The following is a 17670-nucleotide window of genomic DNA, read 5'->3' as shown; positions in this document are numbered from 1 at the left end:
CAAGCCCCTCATACATAAATCTTTAGGTTCCAAACATTCTGGGTGATAGATCCCATATCTGTGTAATAAACATTGGTGTCATGGAGTCAGTATTGTGTGGAATGTTGTGTGTTGACGGATTCTCTGCAGGAATCTTCCTCCAGTAACCAGTAACCTCACCTAAGCGCTGCTGTGTGCAGAGGTTGGTTATACTGTGCCAGTAATGTCATCTGAGGTCACACACAGATTAGCATACAGCGAGGAAGGAGTTGATTAGTAGCTGTCATCCCCTCTGTGAAAGACGACTTCACACTACTTATAATCGTCTAATTACTCTCGTTTTAGTCCTTTTTATTGCTTCCTTTTTTTACCCCGGTTTCCCTTTTTGCAGTCTCTAGTGTTCTATATGTGTCTGTCTCCTCTCTTGTCTGCACTTGCACAGTCTCTCGCTCTCTCCCCTCTCCCTGTGCAGCTGGACAGATATCTCCGCACCAGTGTTTGTTTTCATGGTTCTGTGCAATGTTTCCAGTATTTCTGGTTTTATCAGACATTCTTGGGATATTCCAAACCGTTACTCCCCTCCCCTGTTCTTTTTCTGCCCATTCTCTGCATAGCTCCTCATGGCTCGTTCTTGCCTGTCTTTCTGCAAGTTCAGTCCTCTCTGCCAAGCTGCCTTTTTCATATAAACCTTCCCTTGTTTGAATCCTCTCCGTTTTCCTATCCCCTGTCCCGCAGCCCTTACAGTTTATCTTGAGTAAATATATATTTTTGTACATCATGAAATGACCCGGCGTGCTCCTCGCTCCTATATTCGGCTGTGCTGGCTCTATTTATCCTACCAACAATATAATGAGCTCTTCTACACTCTACTAATGCCTATGGTATTGCCCATTTTTAGATTTGTTAATTTATACTTTTTTGTTGTTTTTTTTTTTTTTCCGGTGTTCTGCTATAGATGAGAACCTTGTTTTGCCTTTCTATATTCAATGATCCATCACATTGGCTGTAGCCAGCCAGTTTGTGGGCTCAACCACTATTCCCGAGAATGCAGCCTGATTAGATGTAAGGACATTACTGGATAAACACTGAAGGCAGCCATTGTTAGGGCATTGGAATACTAGGGGGTAGATTTGTCAAACTTTCTATAAAAAAAAAAGAAAATTGGAGGTGTCTCCCATAGCAACCGATCAGATTCTAGCTATCATTTTGTAGAATGCACTAGATAAATGATAGCTAGAATGTGATTGGTTGCCATGGGCAACAACTCCACTTTTTCCTTTTTAGATGGCATGACAAATCTGGCATCTAGGTATCGTCGGCCTTGGATTTCTAGCTGCATTCGGATAGTGGTTCGGCAAACAAAATGGTTGCCTCCTCTGTAGGCGACATTAAATTGCAGAGTGGTTTCTTTCATTTATTGGTTATTATGGCAATGTGCGATGTCATGACCAGAAGTGAGCTGTCGGTACTCTATCTTAGGTCACTATCAGCCCCAGCAATGGGAGTACCAGGATTCTGCTGATATCAATGGAGTTAAATTTGAAAGAAGCTTCAAAAACAAACAGTCATAACATCAGCACATTATACGGTATACAGGATATTATTAATGTGAGTAGATAAGGCTGTTAAAGTATTGCTCTTTCCAATTTAACAGTTAATTATCACGTTTTAATTGTCACATTCTGCAATAAACAGGTGAGAGAGCCCAGCTGTGTCTGCGTAGCATAAATAATGCTTATGTACATTTCTTTCTAATAAAGACCAAATACTGTGCTCTGGAACAATAAGTCAGTCTCATATGTTTGTTCCTGCTTTTAGGGTGTGTTTTACACACTTTTGTCATTTGTCCTGTTCATATCCTGCCATGAAAGGATCGGTGCTACACTGGGCCTTTCCGAAGCCGTTTTTCTTGCTACACGCAATTTATTTTGCTGTCCTTTTTGACTTTTCGTATTGGTAAAAGATTATACTGGGAGAAAAAAAATAAAAAGGTGTTTAATCACATTCATCATAGCACTTCATGGATAACCAAGCATCCTTTACTTTCTCCATCTATAAAACATAATTTAGTCAATCGTCAATCTTCAATTTGATCACTGCTTTATCAGAGCATGAGCTGTCGCTTAAAAAATATTGGCCCCTCTTCTACAAATCTATACCACTAGACTGGTAAACCCCTCTCCTACAGCCATGTTATCATTTGTTATATAACCATTTATGTTCTGGTTTACTTAAAGTGGGTTGTCATGACAGGTCCACTTGGGCATGTGTGACATATGGGTTTGATAGGGTTAATCAAAACAAATCCACCTGCCCTTGCCCCAAAATCTCCTTGAATTATTAAAAATGCAATCCCAACCTAAGTTAGCAAAGTTATTGTAAACCAAACCTGCACAAATGAAGCATTATAAAAAAAAAAAACAGGACTGTCTGACCTGTCGATCCTTTAAGAACACAAATGCAGAGCGTTATTAATTGTGACTTAATATGACAAAATATAGTCACAATGCTTACTGATAAAAATAGATTTACAGAAATATGAACGCAATATTTGTTTTTGTTTAATAAAAGCAACTGCAGCTCAGGAAATGTAGACTTTAGGATCCCTTAATTGTTTTGAGTGTTCTCTGGCCTGAGGAAAGTCTAGAAGTGGAATTGTTGCATCTTGACACACGTTCTCCTACTTTCAGGGAATATACAACTATATAGAGATCTTCACAAACATTTTTTTTTTGTAATGCTTTCCTTTGGTAGATCATAATTCTCATTATCCATATAGCTTGGAGTTTGTATAACCTTTATCTGTTGGCAGGAATTTTAGCCAGTCTTTGTGCTTCCTTTGAACTCTTAATTGGGTAATGAAAGCCAGGATTGCTTCTGCCCCTTTGTCAGTAACAGGGCACTTCTTGAGTAAACTATCAAAGTAAACTGACAGAAAGCAGAGAGGTATATTGGCTTCGTCATTGTTTGCTTATAGGGAACATAATGATTTGCTTTGAACCGTCCTGACTAAATTATCTTATGCTCTTAGGTTATATCATGACTGGGTCATATTAATAAATATATATATTTTAATATATTTTTGATTTAATCAGTGAGAATTGTTGTACGTGATATGTGCCATTTGATTTACTTATAAGCTTTTAATTGCCACTTTTCCAACAGTTGTATGTAGAAATATGTAGCCATTGGCAAATGCTTTCCATAGACAGCAAGTGCAGCAGTGACCTCTGCAGGGTAGAAAGTTCTGCACTTTATTTGAAAATCATTCCTGGGAGGAGGAAATAATAATGGCTATTACTACAGTTCGGCATTATTGCGTTCTAATTTAAGTTTGGCTGCCTACCTGTGTGTCACATTTCAGTACAATGGCATGATCTTTGGCTTTTGATTGGTTGCAAGACTTAGTGAGACATTATCACAGCCAATCAGGTGCTGATTGACATACAGTACTGTACAGTCAGGGCCAATGACAAGTCCAGGGCAGGAAGCCACCATTAATTTTCACACGTCATGCAACGCTTTGACATAAATTGTCACGTCTTCATCTCGCTAATTATTTCGGATGGTTTGAACAAAAGTGCAATAGTTATCAGGACCGTGGGAACCAGCATCGATCTTTGTACACAATAACCCAATGTTTGTATACCATGTAACGGGGAAATTTTACCCTTCACACTTAGCAATTTTAATGGTATGATTAGTTCTGGGGGCGAAGTTATTCTCTCTTGTTACAATGTGTATATGACAGGTTCTTTTTTTTTTTTTGGCCATAGAACATATTATATATTAGCAATTGAGATTTGTGACTCGTCTTTCAGTTAAAATTCTATATACTCTGCATTTCTATACTGTTGACTTACGTGTGTGTGTATAGTATGTATGTGTATGTGTAAAAAATAAAAAAAATAAAAAAAAGTATGTATGTATATATATATATATATATATATATATATATATATATATATATATATATATATATATATGTATATGTGACACGGGCACCCTTCAAGGTGGCAAAGTAATTCATAACATATGGTTTGCGTACACTTTTTTTTTTTCTTCAGACTCTAATACTAAAACAGAGACCGGCTCCCTAGACACCGTCCAATGTCTGTCATCGGTCACAATACATAAAAGTTTAAATAGTTTACACTCCTCCCACAGCTGTAAGTTGATGGACAGATAACACTCCCTCCTTGCCTTTTAAAAGGGAAATCTTTGCAGGTGCTCTGTTTTAATTGCAGACACACCCTGCCAGCTGGCTGCTAGCTAAGGAAAAATATAATTTAAACCACTTCAAAATATGTAAGTTAAATTAGACTCTCTTGGTTTGCTAACAGCAGTTTCTGGCCATGGACCTTCAATCGAATAGGCACTCTTTGTCCTAGTCTGCAGGTTAAGAATAGATTGATATTACAAAGTGACTAACCTTCCCAGGTTTCTCATATTTTTGGCAAACTACTATGTCACAAATGTCTGTCTACATTAACCTGAAGGGCAAAGAGGACTTCAGTTATGTGTCGTAATTCATGACTGTATAACATCTGGTTATCTGGGGCATCCATTCAAAGACGTTACTTCTGGTGTAAACTTGGCAGAGAATTTATTGAAACCCTTATTTTTAAGAGCAGAATATTTGTATGTGCTTGGTTCTGGGGCGTATTTGCTCCAAAATAACCGTTTTATTAAATGGGTTTAACTTCTTGGATGACTAAGTGCTGGTTCAAACCAAATCTTTAAAAGTTTGTGTATAACCTACAGAGCCTAAAACAATGACCCTGTTCATAAACTCCCGTGGAATATATTCAACTATTTAAATTGAATATTGTAACCTTCATCAAATTTCTGCACTGCAAACCGTGATTTATGCTTTCAATTAATAAAACACACCTATAAAAATTGGCTGTTGTGTAGTCAATATATAAATCCTTGTAGCATACAACATGTTCTTTTTGGTCACTCACTCACTCACACACACGGAAAAATAGGTGGCTTTGATATAGACTGTGAAAATGTGTTGGTTCTGTCTTGCAATAATCTAGCTGGGAACAAGTTCACCTCCAACCTCACACCACCCAACGCGTTTCAACCTGGTAGGATCTTAAACAATTTCACTTGAAAGCAACCTTATGGTAACTTGGAGGCGCAATCTAATAAAATGGTGTAATAAATTATCTGGAATAGCAATCCTATGGCGGGTGTTATTTATAAAATAAAATAAAAAATTGTATGTATTGAAATTCACAATAGATCTAAATCTGTTCAATATATGAATGGTCTCAATGTTAGATACTACAAAGATCTCTTTAAAACCTGGCTCACTGTCTCATTTTTTAAGTGTCGACTGGCAGTTCCACTTAGATTAAGTAGGAGCGAGAGCGGATGTCAATCAGAGAGAAGTTCAGATGATAGATATGCTTGAAACCTACGCGTTTCGCCTATTCTAACTGTGGGCTACCTTAGGGATAAGAACAGAGTGTGCCCCGGTGTGAAAAGGAGAGGTTTATATTGGGTCTCCCCTCATGCATACTCCGTTATTCCTGTATGTACCATTCATATATTCTTCAGGACCTACAGATATAATATTCTGTGGCTTGAATATAAAAAATAAACTTTAACACATTTAATCTTCTCATAATAAACAAATATTAAAAATGGAACTTGTATACAAAATAAAAGTTCTAATATTTACACAGTAAAATAATAATGGTTCTTATGTTTGCCTTAGGTTGCAAAATACTAACTTCTTAGAATGTTGGTGTACGCTAATCTCTCCATTTCCTCTAGTGATAGGATATTGTGATACATAAGAATATGGTTATTCTACTTAAGGATATACTTCTTTTACAGCGACGTTAGACAATTTAAAAGACAATTTTTTTTTATATTTTTATCGAGCCTTTATATGATAAGTTGCAGTCAGAATGTCTCACGTCAAAGATGGTTCATTTGGATAAAGGGACGTTGTTGGTTATTTCCTGTGAGCCTCTGCAATTGGACGCTGACATGTGACAAGTCCATATCTCATTGGCTAGTCCGCAAGTTACTCCTATCAAAAAATTAGTTGTAACTGTCCTAAGTTTTGCTAGTACATTTTACTGTTGTCTTTTAAGAAAGTCGAGGTTGAGATTGTAACTCCACTTTGCTTCCTCCCTTGATGTTTGTACGTTATAGTCGCTGCCTCTTCATTATTTTGGCACGCTGTTTATATGTATGAAAGTTAGAGAAGCATTTCACCTTGGTTTTTTTTCATATTTCTTATATTCTCTGCTTTAATCACTTTTAAGTTTCTAATTGTACGTCCTATATACTGGAGACCACAGGGACATGCCAGCAAATACACAACCCCATTTGTATCACATGTTTTGTATTCTTCTTAGTTCAGATTTGAAATGAGTTGTTGGTTTTTGTACTTGGATGTTTAGTTTAGTCGCTGCATTAATTTTTCCTTTTGCCCAGCCTGGCTTCCTTTGTGCTCTTTCATTGGTATCGCGCTCTTTCATTAACTTATCTTTTATTCACTTTCACATTGCTAGTTTATTATATATATATATATATATATATATATATATATATATATATATATATATATATATATATATATATTCTAATATATAAATGTCTAGTGGTGTGTGTTAGTCTGTCTGTCTGTGTGTGTGTGTGTGTGTGTGTGTGTGTGTGTGTGTGGAAAAAATAAAACCAAGCTGCAGCGCCACCTGCTGGGCGGAGTTATACACTGACCTACTAAATTCTCAGTGTGTGTGGGAAAAAAATTTCAGAAAGGGCTGAAATTTGGTATACTAAGATGTTTTTAATTTGTTAATTTAATTTGTTAATTGTTAAAAGTGTTTATAAAGATTTAAAAAATATATATATATATTTCTTGAAGGAGAAGTGACAGTTGGGAGTGGTTGGTGGTTGCCGGGGGGGACAGTGGGGAGTGGTTGGTGGTTGCCGGGGGTGACAGTGGGGAGTGGTTGGTGGTTGCCGGGGGTGACAGTGGGGAGTGGTTGGTGGTTGCCGGGGGGGACAGTGGGGAGTGGTTGGTGGTTGCCGGGGGTGACAGTGGGGAGTGGTTGGTGGTTGCCGGGGGTGACAGTGGGGAGTGGTTGGTGGTTGAGGCCTGGGCTATGGCCCAAATGCATGACAAGAACCTTTTTAACACCTTAAGTAGCTTGATTTGACTAGAATGCATGAGTATCATGCACGGGTTAACTTATGTGTGTGTATGTGTGTGTGTGTATATATATATATATATTTTTTTTTTTTTTTGTTTTTTTTTCTTTGTTTCCCTTAAGACTTTCTTGTCCATTTCCTTGGCTTCGTCATGACGACCTCATTTTTTAGGGTTTGTGTGCTTATTTACAATATGTATTTCGTTATTTCTAAACTCGAAATTTGCCCTTAAGACTGGCGGCTTGATTTAGAAGCTACATATATTTGAACAATTCCTCCTTGGTCCCCTGGAATGTTGCTTAGTCACGTAATGTCTTATTTTCAACTAAAACAACATTAAAATGGCTACAGCAGAGGTTTTACAAAAGGGTGACAAGGGGGAACCACCTTGGTTGCATCTAATCTAAGAGCTAAACTAACTTGAACTCATTGACTATGGGAACCAAACAAAATCTGTTAGTACATGACTAATGGATTTTACTACTTTTTCTCCACACTTTATAACCTGCCTAAACTTCTTCCAACTGATTTGTCTTTGTCCGATGTGTTCATGAGGTACCTTGATTCATCGTCCTAAATTAATTGTCCTTTATATGTACTTTCCCCGAGTTCTCAAACTAAGCACGGCTACGTCTTCACAGAGAGCGTGGTCATCAATGCTTACAAATATGTTCATTTTCTTACTCTATATATATTCAAGAGATAAAAGTCTCGTTCTAGTTTAGAATCCTTATATTTGTTTCATTTGATATCTAAGGGATTAATCTCTTCTATATACAAAATAATGGCATCCCCACTCAAACTTAAAATATCTCTTTGAGACAATGGGAATGGTAGACGAGGATTACACTAGACTTTTTCTGAGTTTGCTAAATTGGCCCAAACTACAGTCCCCGTTGAAAATTATGGGGACTGCAGTTTAATGCAAAACTTGGCCTAACGCAGTATATATCTGATATCTCCCACGTTAGGCTTTTGTTAGATACTTGTGATACTTAAAAATGCCAAAACCATGCGGACAAAGCGTTTTCCAATGAATAGGCCTCTTGCTGAGGTCGGTGTTCTACAGATAATATGAGCAGATAGTCTCGTACTGCCTTCTGCTGTGAGACTATAAAACATGACATTAACTTTTCTCCCTTCCTGCTGGGAATTTGGCTGCTGTGCGGGAGACACGTGGAACTCGATCTGCAGTCTGATCCCTTCTCCAGGACCTTTGGGCCGTGTCCGTACTGTGTGTCCACTGAGATGAGAGGATCTGTGGGTGCTGACAGCAGCCCATCTCCATCAATTCATAAATAACGCTGATCTCCTGTTATCGGACACCCCCTAGAAAGGCTGAATCTCTGCATCTCTCGTATGACAACTGAGACCTGAAGCTTGCTGTGTTGTATAATGTGCATCCTATGCACATGGGTAATATACATGTTCAACACCGTAATCTGCTGCTGATGTCCCGAACATTCTTCTCCATTCACAAGCTGGAGAACTATTCTGTAACTTCTCATTACCCTAACATAATAAATACCTTTCTGAACTCTTATTTACTATGGCACCATAGAACTGTCAACGCAAGCGGATTTACTTTACAATCTCAACCCAAAGTCCTTCTATACCCACCTCCATAAATACCACCTTATGCCAAGGCAATAGACTTATGGCCTCTTTAAACATATGAGAAGATCTCAGTAAATCAGATTTGCAGGAACTGTGATTTCGCAGTTACTGGGTGTAGATTGCAGCTATTTGGAGACTGCACAAATGTCCGGCAATGTTACAGACTGTCCTGGTGTTAAGAATCTCACCGTCCTTCGCTATAAATCGGTGATGATTTTACAGGAAAACTAGGGAAAAGTTATTTTGATATTCCTCTAGAAGGTTTCTATAGATTGGCAGAACTGGTGGTATCATTATATCCCTGTATAGTTTAATGCTTTACACAACTATACTGATAATCTTTCAGAATTCTCAGGCTCTGTTTTCTTGCCATATTGCATATAATGTATTTAAGTAAAGTCATTTTTCATAATGATTTCAACTTTCTCTAGAAAGTCTGAGTCATGTACGTTTCAGACTGTTTTTGCGATTAAACCACAGGAAGCCGTTTCTTTGTATCGCGCACACATTGTTCATTTTTCTTTTTGTGAAGTGTTTTTATGTTTTGTCCATTGGAGACATGTTTTTTTTGTTTTTTGTTTTGTTTTTTCTCCTGTTTCTTTCTTGTAAACGTGGTCCCATTTTTTTGCTGCTGAGAAGATTTGGGGCTTTTCCGCTGACCATATTCCTGGACTGCAGCAGTATCGGGATTCAGAAGGGAGCTCAAGTTTCTGTTTTTCTTGGTAGTTTTCTGCATGGCCTCTGAATACATTTCTATCCAATGCAAAGTGCACAGCAAGACTGTGCCATAGCCAGTGGCAATAACCCTTAAACGGCTGTGTCTGATGATGCAGTGACATGGCTGAAAAACTTTTTAGGAAACCCTGTCCTTCATAAATGCAAGAAGAGCCTTGTGTTTTATATGTACAGCTGAGCATAGGACCATACTTGCCAGCTCTCCTGGAATTTTTGGGGAGTCCCCCCAGATGAGTAGGTCACCATCCCATCTAGCGAAGTGGGCGGAGCCAAGATGATGCAAATTGTGTCATCACTCCACCTGCATTGGCCGCATGAGCCTCCTGGAGGGGTGGGAGTGCGGTATAGAATGTAGGCAAGTATGCAAATGACCAAATCCAGGTGAAAGGCCTAAATATACCCTATGCTACTATAAAGCGTTTAATTCCTTTTTTTGCTTCTGAGAGCTCATAAACCGGGACAAGCACAAGACCGTTGTAGTCTTTGCTACACAGAATAACTAGACTGAAAGCCTGACCATCACATTCTTAGAGGCACCGTGGGACCCTATAATTAACACTGCGTATAATTTATGTTTAAACATAGATTCAAAGAATGTTATATATGTGTATAGATGCAACATTGCTTTATTGTTAGAATATATGGACCTACATCCTAGAGCTGCAGATCTCATATCTGCATTTCTTTTTCTCCCACAATACTTTGACTTTTCAGTGTGCTGCATTCAGGGGTGTAACAGGTACTCGCCGGGCCACACGGCAGTGTTTTTGTTGGGTGGATGCTACTCCAGAGGCCCTGCTCTTTTGGGCATGGGCGAAGGCTGGCGTATGCTCAGTGAAGCTCTGTTTGGGGTTTTCAGTGGAACCAGTGGGGACCCCAGTACATCTGGTGCACAACATGTAATACCCACTGCCCCTGGAAGGGACCATGATGGGGGGTCTACATTAATGTGCATGAATATAATATGTGGTGACGGGATGGTCAGGACCTCCCCATTTACCAGGTCCTGCTGTCTCCCCCCTGTTCCTGATTCACCCCATGGGAGGTCTCAGACATCACATGGCTTCTCCTAGGAATAATACGTCACTAGTGTGACATCAGCAACTGCAGTCCACCCGACAGGTCCTTCTGGGGGCTGGCGGAGGGAAGTCCTGCCCCCTAGCTGTGTGATGTCATGATATTACAAGGACAGCAGGTGGCAGCCTTCCGCCAGTTGAGTACCACTGGTTTAGGTAGTCTGGCTCACTGAGTGAGTGGAGCAAAAGATATTGCCAGGGGAGTCTAACTCTAGTGGGATTACTGTGGCTCTGCACACAAAGCCATCAGTAAAACATTAACTTGCAATTTCTTTTTGGAGCCATTATTGCACTATACTTTATTTAAAGCTGCATTACCACTTAAAGTGTTGTACATTTTCGTCCACCACTTTAAAGCGGCTGCAGAAGTGTTGAGTGAATGGTCTGTGACCGCCGCTTCTATTCTTCCCGCTCACACCTGCCCTCCGCAGCTCCTTGGAGGAGGTCCTTGGGCTTCAGGAAGGGGGAGGAGCCATTTAGTTCCAGGTAGTACTGCAGCTTTAAAAAGAGAGAGCACAAATATGTTTGTGTCTTTTTTTTAATTTTCAAACCGTTCACTTATTTCACTTTGCGTCACACGGTTTGTGGTAAAACTCCTTCCTCGTCCAATCGTAGGGAATGTGCACATGTGAATTTAGCACCCGTTGCCCTTGATCTGTGTACTTGGGTTTGTGCCTATCTACCAATTCCTCCATAAATATAGTCTCTGCTATTATTTGTGGGACTGCAGGTTCAGAGAGAGGAAAAGGTAAAGTTGCTTCCTAGTCCTCCCTACTATACTTTAAGGACCTCTATATTAGTCTCCTATAGGTCAAGTCATGAATGAGGGGATATCTTGACCATTCCTTCCATGTGACCCTACCTTATTGTATTGCATTACAAGGGTATTTGGGCATCCTATATCTGTGTTTTCTTGTATAAAGCTTGTCTGCTTGGGGCAGAAAACACCCCATTGATGAATACGATGACTCCGGAGCACCTGTAGTAAGCCAGGTCCTGCTTTTGTGGTTCCCCTGCAGATATTCTAATGCAGTTCCCTTGTAGACCTGGAGCCCCCCCCCCACATAAATGCATTCTCCACCCCTTAAAGATCATTTAAATATCAGACCCATAACACGAAATATCTCTTTGGCCCAATGCAAGCTGCATTCTTGCAGGAATCCATTGTCCTGGCGAACTTCTCCCATCACATACTGCAAACGTGTGTATCCTTCCCCCGCAGATGCTACCGGATACCCAGATGTGTTCAATTTCTGTAAAAATAAGTGTATGTGCTTAAAAGTAGACACGTGATACCACACAGGACAATTTATGCTGCATGTCCATGTTATTCGCACTTTTGTAGATGACATTAACAACAATTTTATTTTTAGCTTACAGTTATGGAATATCTTTAGTTCTACAGGAAGGGTCTCTATTTGTTCAGAGGGTCCGTTGATCATGTCTGTGTCCTTTTCACTCCTCCAGGTCACACGGGTCGCCTGCTGAAAGCCCTGCTAGCCACCAGCATCCTGTTCCTATGTGCGCACATCACCTTCCAAGTCTGCCTGTATACAGTGCCTGATCTGGAGCATCAACTGGGCTATAACTGTACGTACCACAGGCCGGAGAAGATTTACTCATTATTGTTTATTTATATAGCACCTCCATAGTCTGCAGCACTGTACAGAGAATATTTATCATTTACATCGGTCCCTGCTCCATTGACTCTTACATTCTAAATTCCCAATCGCACATACACACAATATAGTCAGTTTTTTTACTCCGTAGCCAATTAACCTATCGGGATGTTTATTTGGGAGGAAACTGAAGCAGCTGTAGGAAATCTACGCAAACACGGGGAGAACATACAAACTCCACACAGATAAGACCATGGTCGGGAATCGAACTCATGACCACAGTGCTGTGAGACAGAAGTGCTAACCACTGAGCCACCGTGCTGCCCATTAATATGCGGCACAGACACAGAAACCGCACACGTAACATTGATACCATACACAGATCAACATGTAGTAGTAATACAACCAGGAAACCTAGTAGCTATAGCTGTCTGTTTTGTTGTTGAGCAATTATTCTAGTTCTTAACCTATGTTACAATATACGTGGTGCTTTAAATAATATTTTGTTTTAATTGCGGTGTAGGCAGCACTTGGGAAGATCTTGCTCGTCATGTTGGTGTCACCCGGTAAGTGTTCGGTACTTTTGGTGATCCTTACACAGTCCAAAATATAACAAAATATGTACAATTATTTGTTAAACGTCTCCATACTGATCTGTGGGTCTTGCTCTGTTGTAGGTTAGACATCTACGATATCTCCAACACCGTGCGGCTGGTGTCCCCAGATTTTGGCATGTTCCTGGTGTCGGCCGTGTGCCTTGGCTTGTGCAACCGCCTGCTGCGACGGCAGAACTCCCGATCCTCCCGCCGGTCGACCGATCTCACGGAGCAGGTGGGGGTCTGTGTCACTGGGCAGGAGACCAGTTAAACCCTTGGCATTGTTGTGTTGTTGCTCTGTGTCTGTTACGCCCTCTCGCTTCCTCTAACCTGGCTTCTCTAGGAATTTTTATACCGACATTTCCATACTGTATCATTTTCTACACCCCCGTGTCCTGATTTATTAACCATCTTCTGTGTGGAGACGGCCGCAGCTTGTCTACACCAGGATCAGGTTATACGTGGGATTACTGAAGGGGAAAGACATTGGACGCAGTGTAACGGAGCTGTTGATTTTAGCTGTCCCTCGCTGTTATATTTATTTTCATGTCCTTTTTATATGCTGCTCTCCCCCTTTTATATTCACCCCCCCCCCTCTATGCTTCCTCCTCTCCCCCTTTACTTTCCACAGCGCCCACCCGCTGCGTCTGTTGTGACATGTTCAGCAAAGCTCCCAGTCTTGTTTCCCTTGACCAGTTTTTTGTTTACATTAATGCTGGCAGCGGCAGCTGTGCCAGCCATGTGACCGCCGTTGGCATCCGTAACCGTTCACCCCGACCTTCAGTATGTGCAGATGTTCTGATGCGTTTAACCCTTCCTAATCCGTAACTGACAGCAAAGCACTGCATGGGTTAAATACAGCAATGTTCCGTGCTTTTGGTCTTTTTGCAAACTTATAATAGTCTGCAGTGACTTGGAAAAATATTCATCCCCCCCCAGCTCACCCCTACCAAACAGATTTTTGAATTTTAAATAGATGGAAGTAGTAGATTTTATTTTTTTTACACCGATCCACAAAGTGTAGCGTAGCTGCTGCCATGTCATATCTAATTAAGTATTCCGTAAGCTCTCCACAAATTTAAACCTGGAATGATTACATTTAAAATAAAAACGAAAAAACTTTCCTACCTCTCACAGTTGTAAGCCCAGCTTTGCACAGGTGCACTTGTTACCTCAAACATCACACAGTTAGTTCATTTACTCGAACTGTGTAAGAAATCATTTGGTCCCCTGTCGTCCGTTGTCTTGTAAATATAAATACCCCTCATTCTGAGGTCCTGCAGCATGATGGACTTTCATTAAAAAAAAGTTTAAGATAATGACGAAAGAGCATTCCAAAGAAGTACGAGTTTGTGTCCCAACGCTGTTGCAAGCGCATTGAAAGCCCCTTGAAACTACTGCCACCCTGCTCGGTTCAGGCCGCACTGCCAGACATCGTTTCCAGATAACGCAGCTTCTCAGGGAATTTACTATAAGGCCAGTTGTGACGTTGATGAGCCAGAGAAGTCAGTGGTTGCGATGGAAGATAATGTACAAGGGTTTACAGTCTCCGAGGCATCCACAGAAAGGGCTCTTATGGAATCATCGAGAGGAAAAGTACTGTCTGAAACAATCCCACATTCTTGTTCACAAAGAGTTTGCAAATTGTCACCTAGAAGATACTGCAGACTTGTGGCAGGAAGACTTGTGGTCTGAAAAGATTAAAAGTGGGACTTTTTGTGCCAAACGGTTTGTATGGCGCAAACCAAACACTGCGTGCCAGCCAGGTAACACCATGTTTTTCAGCGGCAGGAGCTTGCAATTTATTTTAGGAATGATGAATAGATGACTGGTGCACGTTGCAGACAAATCCTTAATAAAATCCTGCTACACTCTGCCAAATAATCAAACTACGGGAGAACTGTCTATCAACAGGACAGTGATAATACTGTACAGTGTGCTTTGGATCAGAGTGGCTTAAAATGAGGGGGAAAAAATTTCTTTTTATGGTCCAGTCCTGACCTTTATCCCATTACAAATCTGTGACCAGACCACAAACTTTCTGACCAACGCTGTTTCACAACTAACCTGACCCAGCTCGAACAATTTTGCAGGATTGGCCAAATACTGCTACATCTTGGTGGTCAAATTTGATGGAGACCTTTCCAAAAAGGTTACTAGCTGTAATAGGTGCCAGAGGAGCTTCCACTAAGTAGGACCAAGTCGGATGAATAATTATTAAATGATGTATAATTTATATTACGGTCTAGTTTATTATTATCCTTTTTTTATGGGGACAATGAAATGACAATTCCCATTCTAAAAAAAATAAAAATTCCACGCAGCGAGACTCTTATGTGTGATAAAAGGGATGGGGTTTGAATACTTTTTCAACTCACTGTGTATATTGGAGGGATGTGTCTGTACACGTCAATTTTAGTTAAGGGCACGATATGTTGATTTGGCTCCTTACTTTTTGGATCAGGACTCTGTTCTAAGGAGACGCCAGAGTGGAATTAGACCCATGACCGGCAGATGTGTATTGTGTGAGTGAAGGGTTCTGGGAATTCACTTAGTTCCGGAGTGAGCCAAGAACTGTACAGAGTACTACTAACCCTTCACCAACCAGGGCATGATTGTGTGTGTGTGTGTGTGTGTGTGTGTGTGTGTGTGTGTGCAATATGTATATACGTAGTGTGGTAATGACATTTTCTTAAAATATTTTCTATGTTGAGGGACTAATAGATGAATATATGAATTCCTCACCTAAATATATTATTGCCCCTGTGTCCCCCTTCTCCGCCACCTGGGAATTCTCTCTTGTATTTACCATTTACCCAGCTGAGCAGTGTATGATCATTGCACAGTGCTCAGCTGTCTGCCCCAAGCCCAGGTAGAAATAATTTGAAGGGTCTGCAGACCCAAGTTTCCATGACGTTCTCCTGTTACCCTGTAATATGTGACAGCGCTGTTCCTTCGCCCGGAGTGATAGGTGGGTGGCAGAGATCTCTGTTAGAAATCATATTGCTGGTGAGTTAAATCCCCCATTCACTACCGCCTACAGGTTGAAGAGGAGCAGAGGGTGACGGAGGCTGGAGATGAAGTCACGGAGGAGACCGAGGACAGTGAGGACGTTATGGTCTCTCGGCAGGACAAGGTGCTGGCCTCGCGGATCAAGGAGGCCGCTCACAAACTACTGGAGGCTGTGGGGAAGTCTCTGGCTCTCCTGCTGCTAATGCTGGCAGGTAATCAAGACCAATTTACTGGTTTCATTCATGGGAAGTATATAGTCATCAGCTACGTGTCAGACATAGAAGTCCCTCTTTTAAATAAACCTATTTTTTTGGGGGGGGGGGGGGGGGTGAAGCAATATTCTTGAACTCCACTTGTGAAATCACTACTAGTGACGTCACTTTGTCTCATGTCCTAGTCATATGTTAACCTCCTTATGCTAATCTGTATATTGGGTGAGTCCTCACTATGGTTGCAGCTACTGTATGTAATTGCCCAATCTGCTGTATTGCTCAAAATGAAGAAAATGTCACAGTTGCCTCTGTATAAGTATAAGCAGAATGTTCTACTGTAAATCTATAATTATCAGATAGGCGCTTCCACTTGTGTACATCTATTATCTCTACTGCTGGAATGGAAGTCTGTACATTACCTGGGGAAGTTATGGGAGGATAGTTATGACTCTTCCAACAAGTTTCTCCTATTGAACTGCATTCAGTATAATACCCCCAGAAGCTCTCGCACACTGCCATATTCTCATTTTACTCTCTCGCACAGGTATCGCCGTCCCTTCTGCCTTTTCGGCGGTCTACTACCTATCCTTCGTTGGCCTCTGCACGTGGTGGGCTTGCCACTTTCCCATCAGCCACGTAGGACTAAACACCCTCAGTGTCATGGTCGGCTTTTTCGCTGGCGGCCACGTGATCTGTCTGTATGGCTACCAAACCCCGTTCATTCAGGATCTCTTCCCTCCCACCGAGCTGTGGGCAAGGTATGTGTCGTGCTGCGTCTTCAGTATGTTTCATCGTAGATCTGTACAGTATGTCGACCTGGGGAGGGGGGGTTAAATGTATCAAGCTGCGGGTTTGAAAAGTGGAGATGTTGCCTATAGCAACCATTCAGGTTCTAGTTATCATTTATTTAGTACATTCTACAAAATGACAGCTAGAATCTGATTGGTTGCTATAGGCAACATCTCCACTTTTCAAACCCAGAAGAATCTCCCAGCTTGATCTATTTACCGCCTTGTGTCCTATACCTTTCTTTGACTATAATTAGATCTTCGTGCCTACCACATGACAGCTCAAATTATTTTAATTGCATAAGAAATCGGATGCAATCATTTTTGGCTGTTTCTGAATACTGCATTGTCATAAACTGCCACTATGAAAATAAACTCTCACAAGGTCTTTTATTTAAAAAAAAAAAAATGCATTTTTTTTGTATGTACGGAAATATCTCCACCAAATAGGAAAATATTTTTGGGACAATAAAACTGCATGTTATAGATGAATCAGTTGGCCATCATGTGCTAAGTCTTTTATAGAGTCACTGCTGAAAATTTTTGGGAAAGGCACGCTAACATTAAAACCTTTTCCTGCTTGACTGTGAATAACACGGTGGAATGCATATAAATGACATGGCTGTATCTTCTCTTTCCGTATAGACTTTTGATCTCATTTTTATTTCATTTTTTTTACATGATATTTATTAGTTTTTGAGGCTTGTAAACATTAATAAAGACATGCGATTATGTAAAGACATTCAAGGAACACTATTGTAACTCTGACACGCAAGTATGACTTCTTTAACATTTCTATCGTATGTAGAGACAAAATATTTAGCAGCACTATAAAATTATAAAACGGTCTTGTTACC

General features: G+C 40.5%; 1 protein-coding gene across 3 annotated transcripts in view; it reads left to right on the top strand.

Moving 5' to 3' along the window:
* Window positions 1-17670, top strand: part of PIEZO1 (piezo type mechanosensitive ion channel component 1 (Er blood group)) — a 149771-nt gene that overhangs the window by 50189 nt on the left and 81912 nt on the right. For 2 of the 3 annotated variants that reach the window (XM_075189030.1, XM_075189028.1), the window contains exons 3-7: window positions 12054-12176; window positions 12729-12771; window positions 12883-13042; window positions 15845-16025; window positions 16570-16783. In XM_075189030.1, coding sequence (XP_075045131.1) covers window positions 12054-12176; window positions 12729-12771; window positions 12883-13042; window positions 15845-16025; window positions 16570-16783 — 721 coding nt within the window. The remainder of the gene's footprint in view (window positions 1-12053; window positions 12177-12728; window positions 12772-12882; window positions 13043-15844; window positions 16026-16569; window positions 16784-17670) is intronic. The other variant, XM_075189029.1, reaches the window with a different exon arrangement.

This window comes from Mixophyes fleayi, chromosome 10 (genome assembly GCF_038048845.1).
Source record: "Mixophyes fleayi isolate aMixFle1 chromosome 10, aMixFle1.hap1, whole genome shotgun sequence".
NCBI classification, from domain to species: domain Eukaryota; kingdom Metazoa; phylum Chordata; class Amphibia; order Anura; family Limnodynastidae; genus Mixophyes; species Mixophyes fleayi.
The sequence above is the reverse complement of the archived record's forward strand: the minus strand, read 5'-3'. Positions and strand labels throughout refer to the sequence as shown.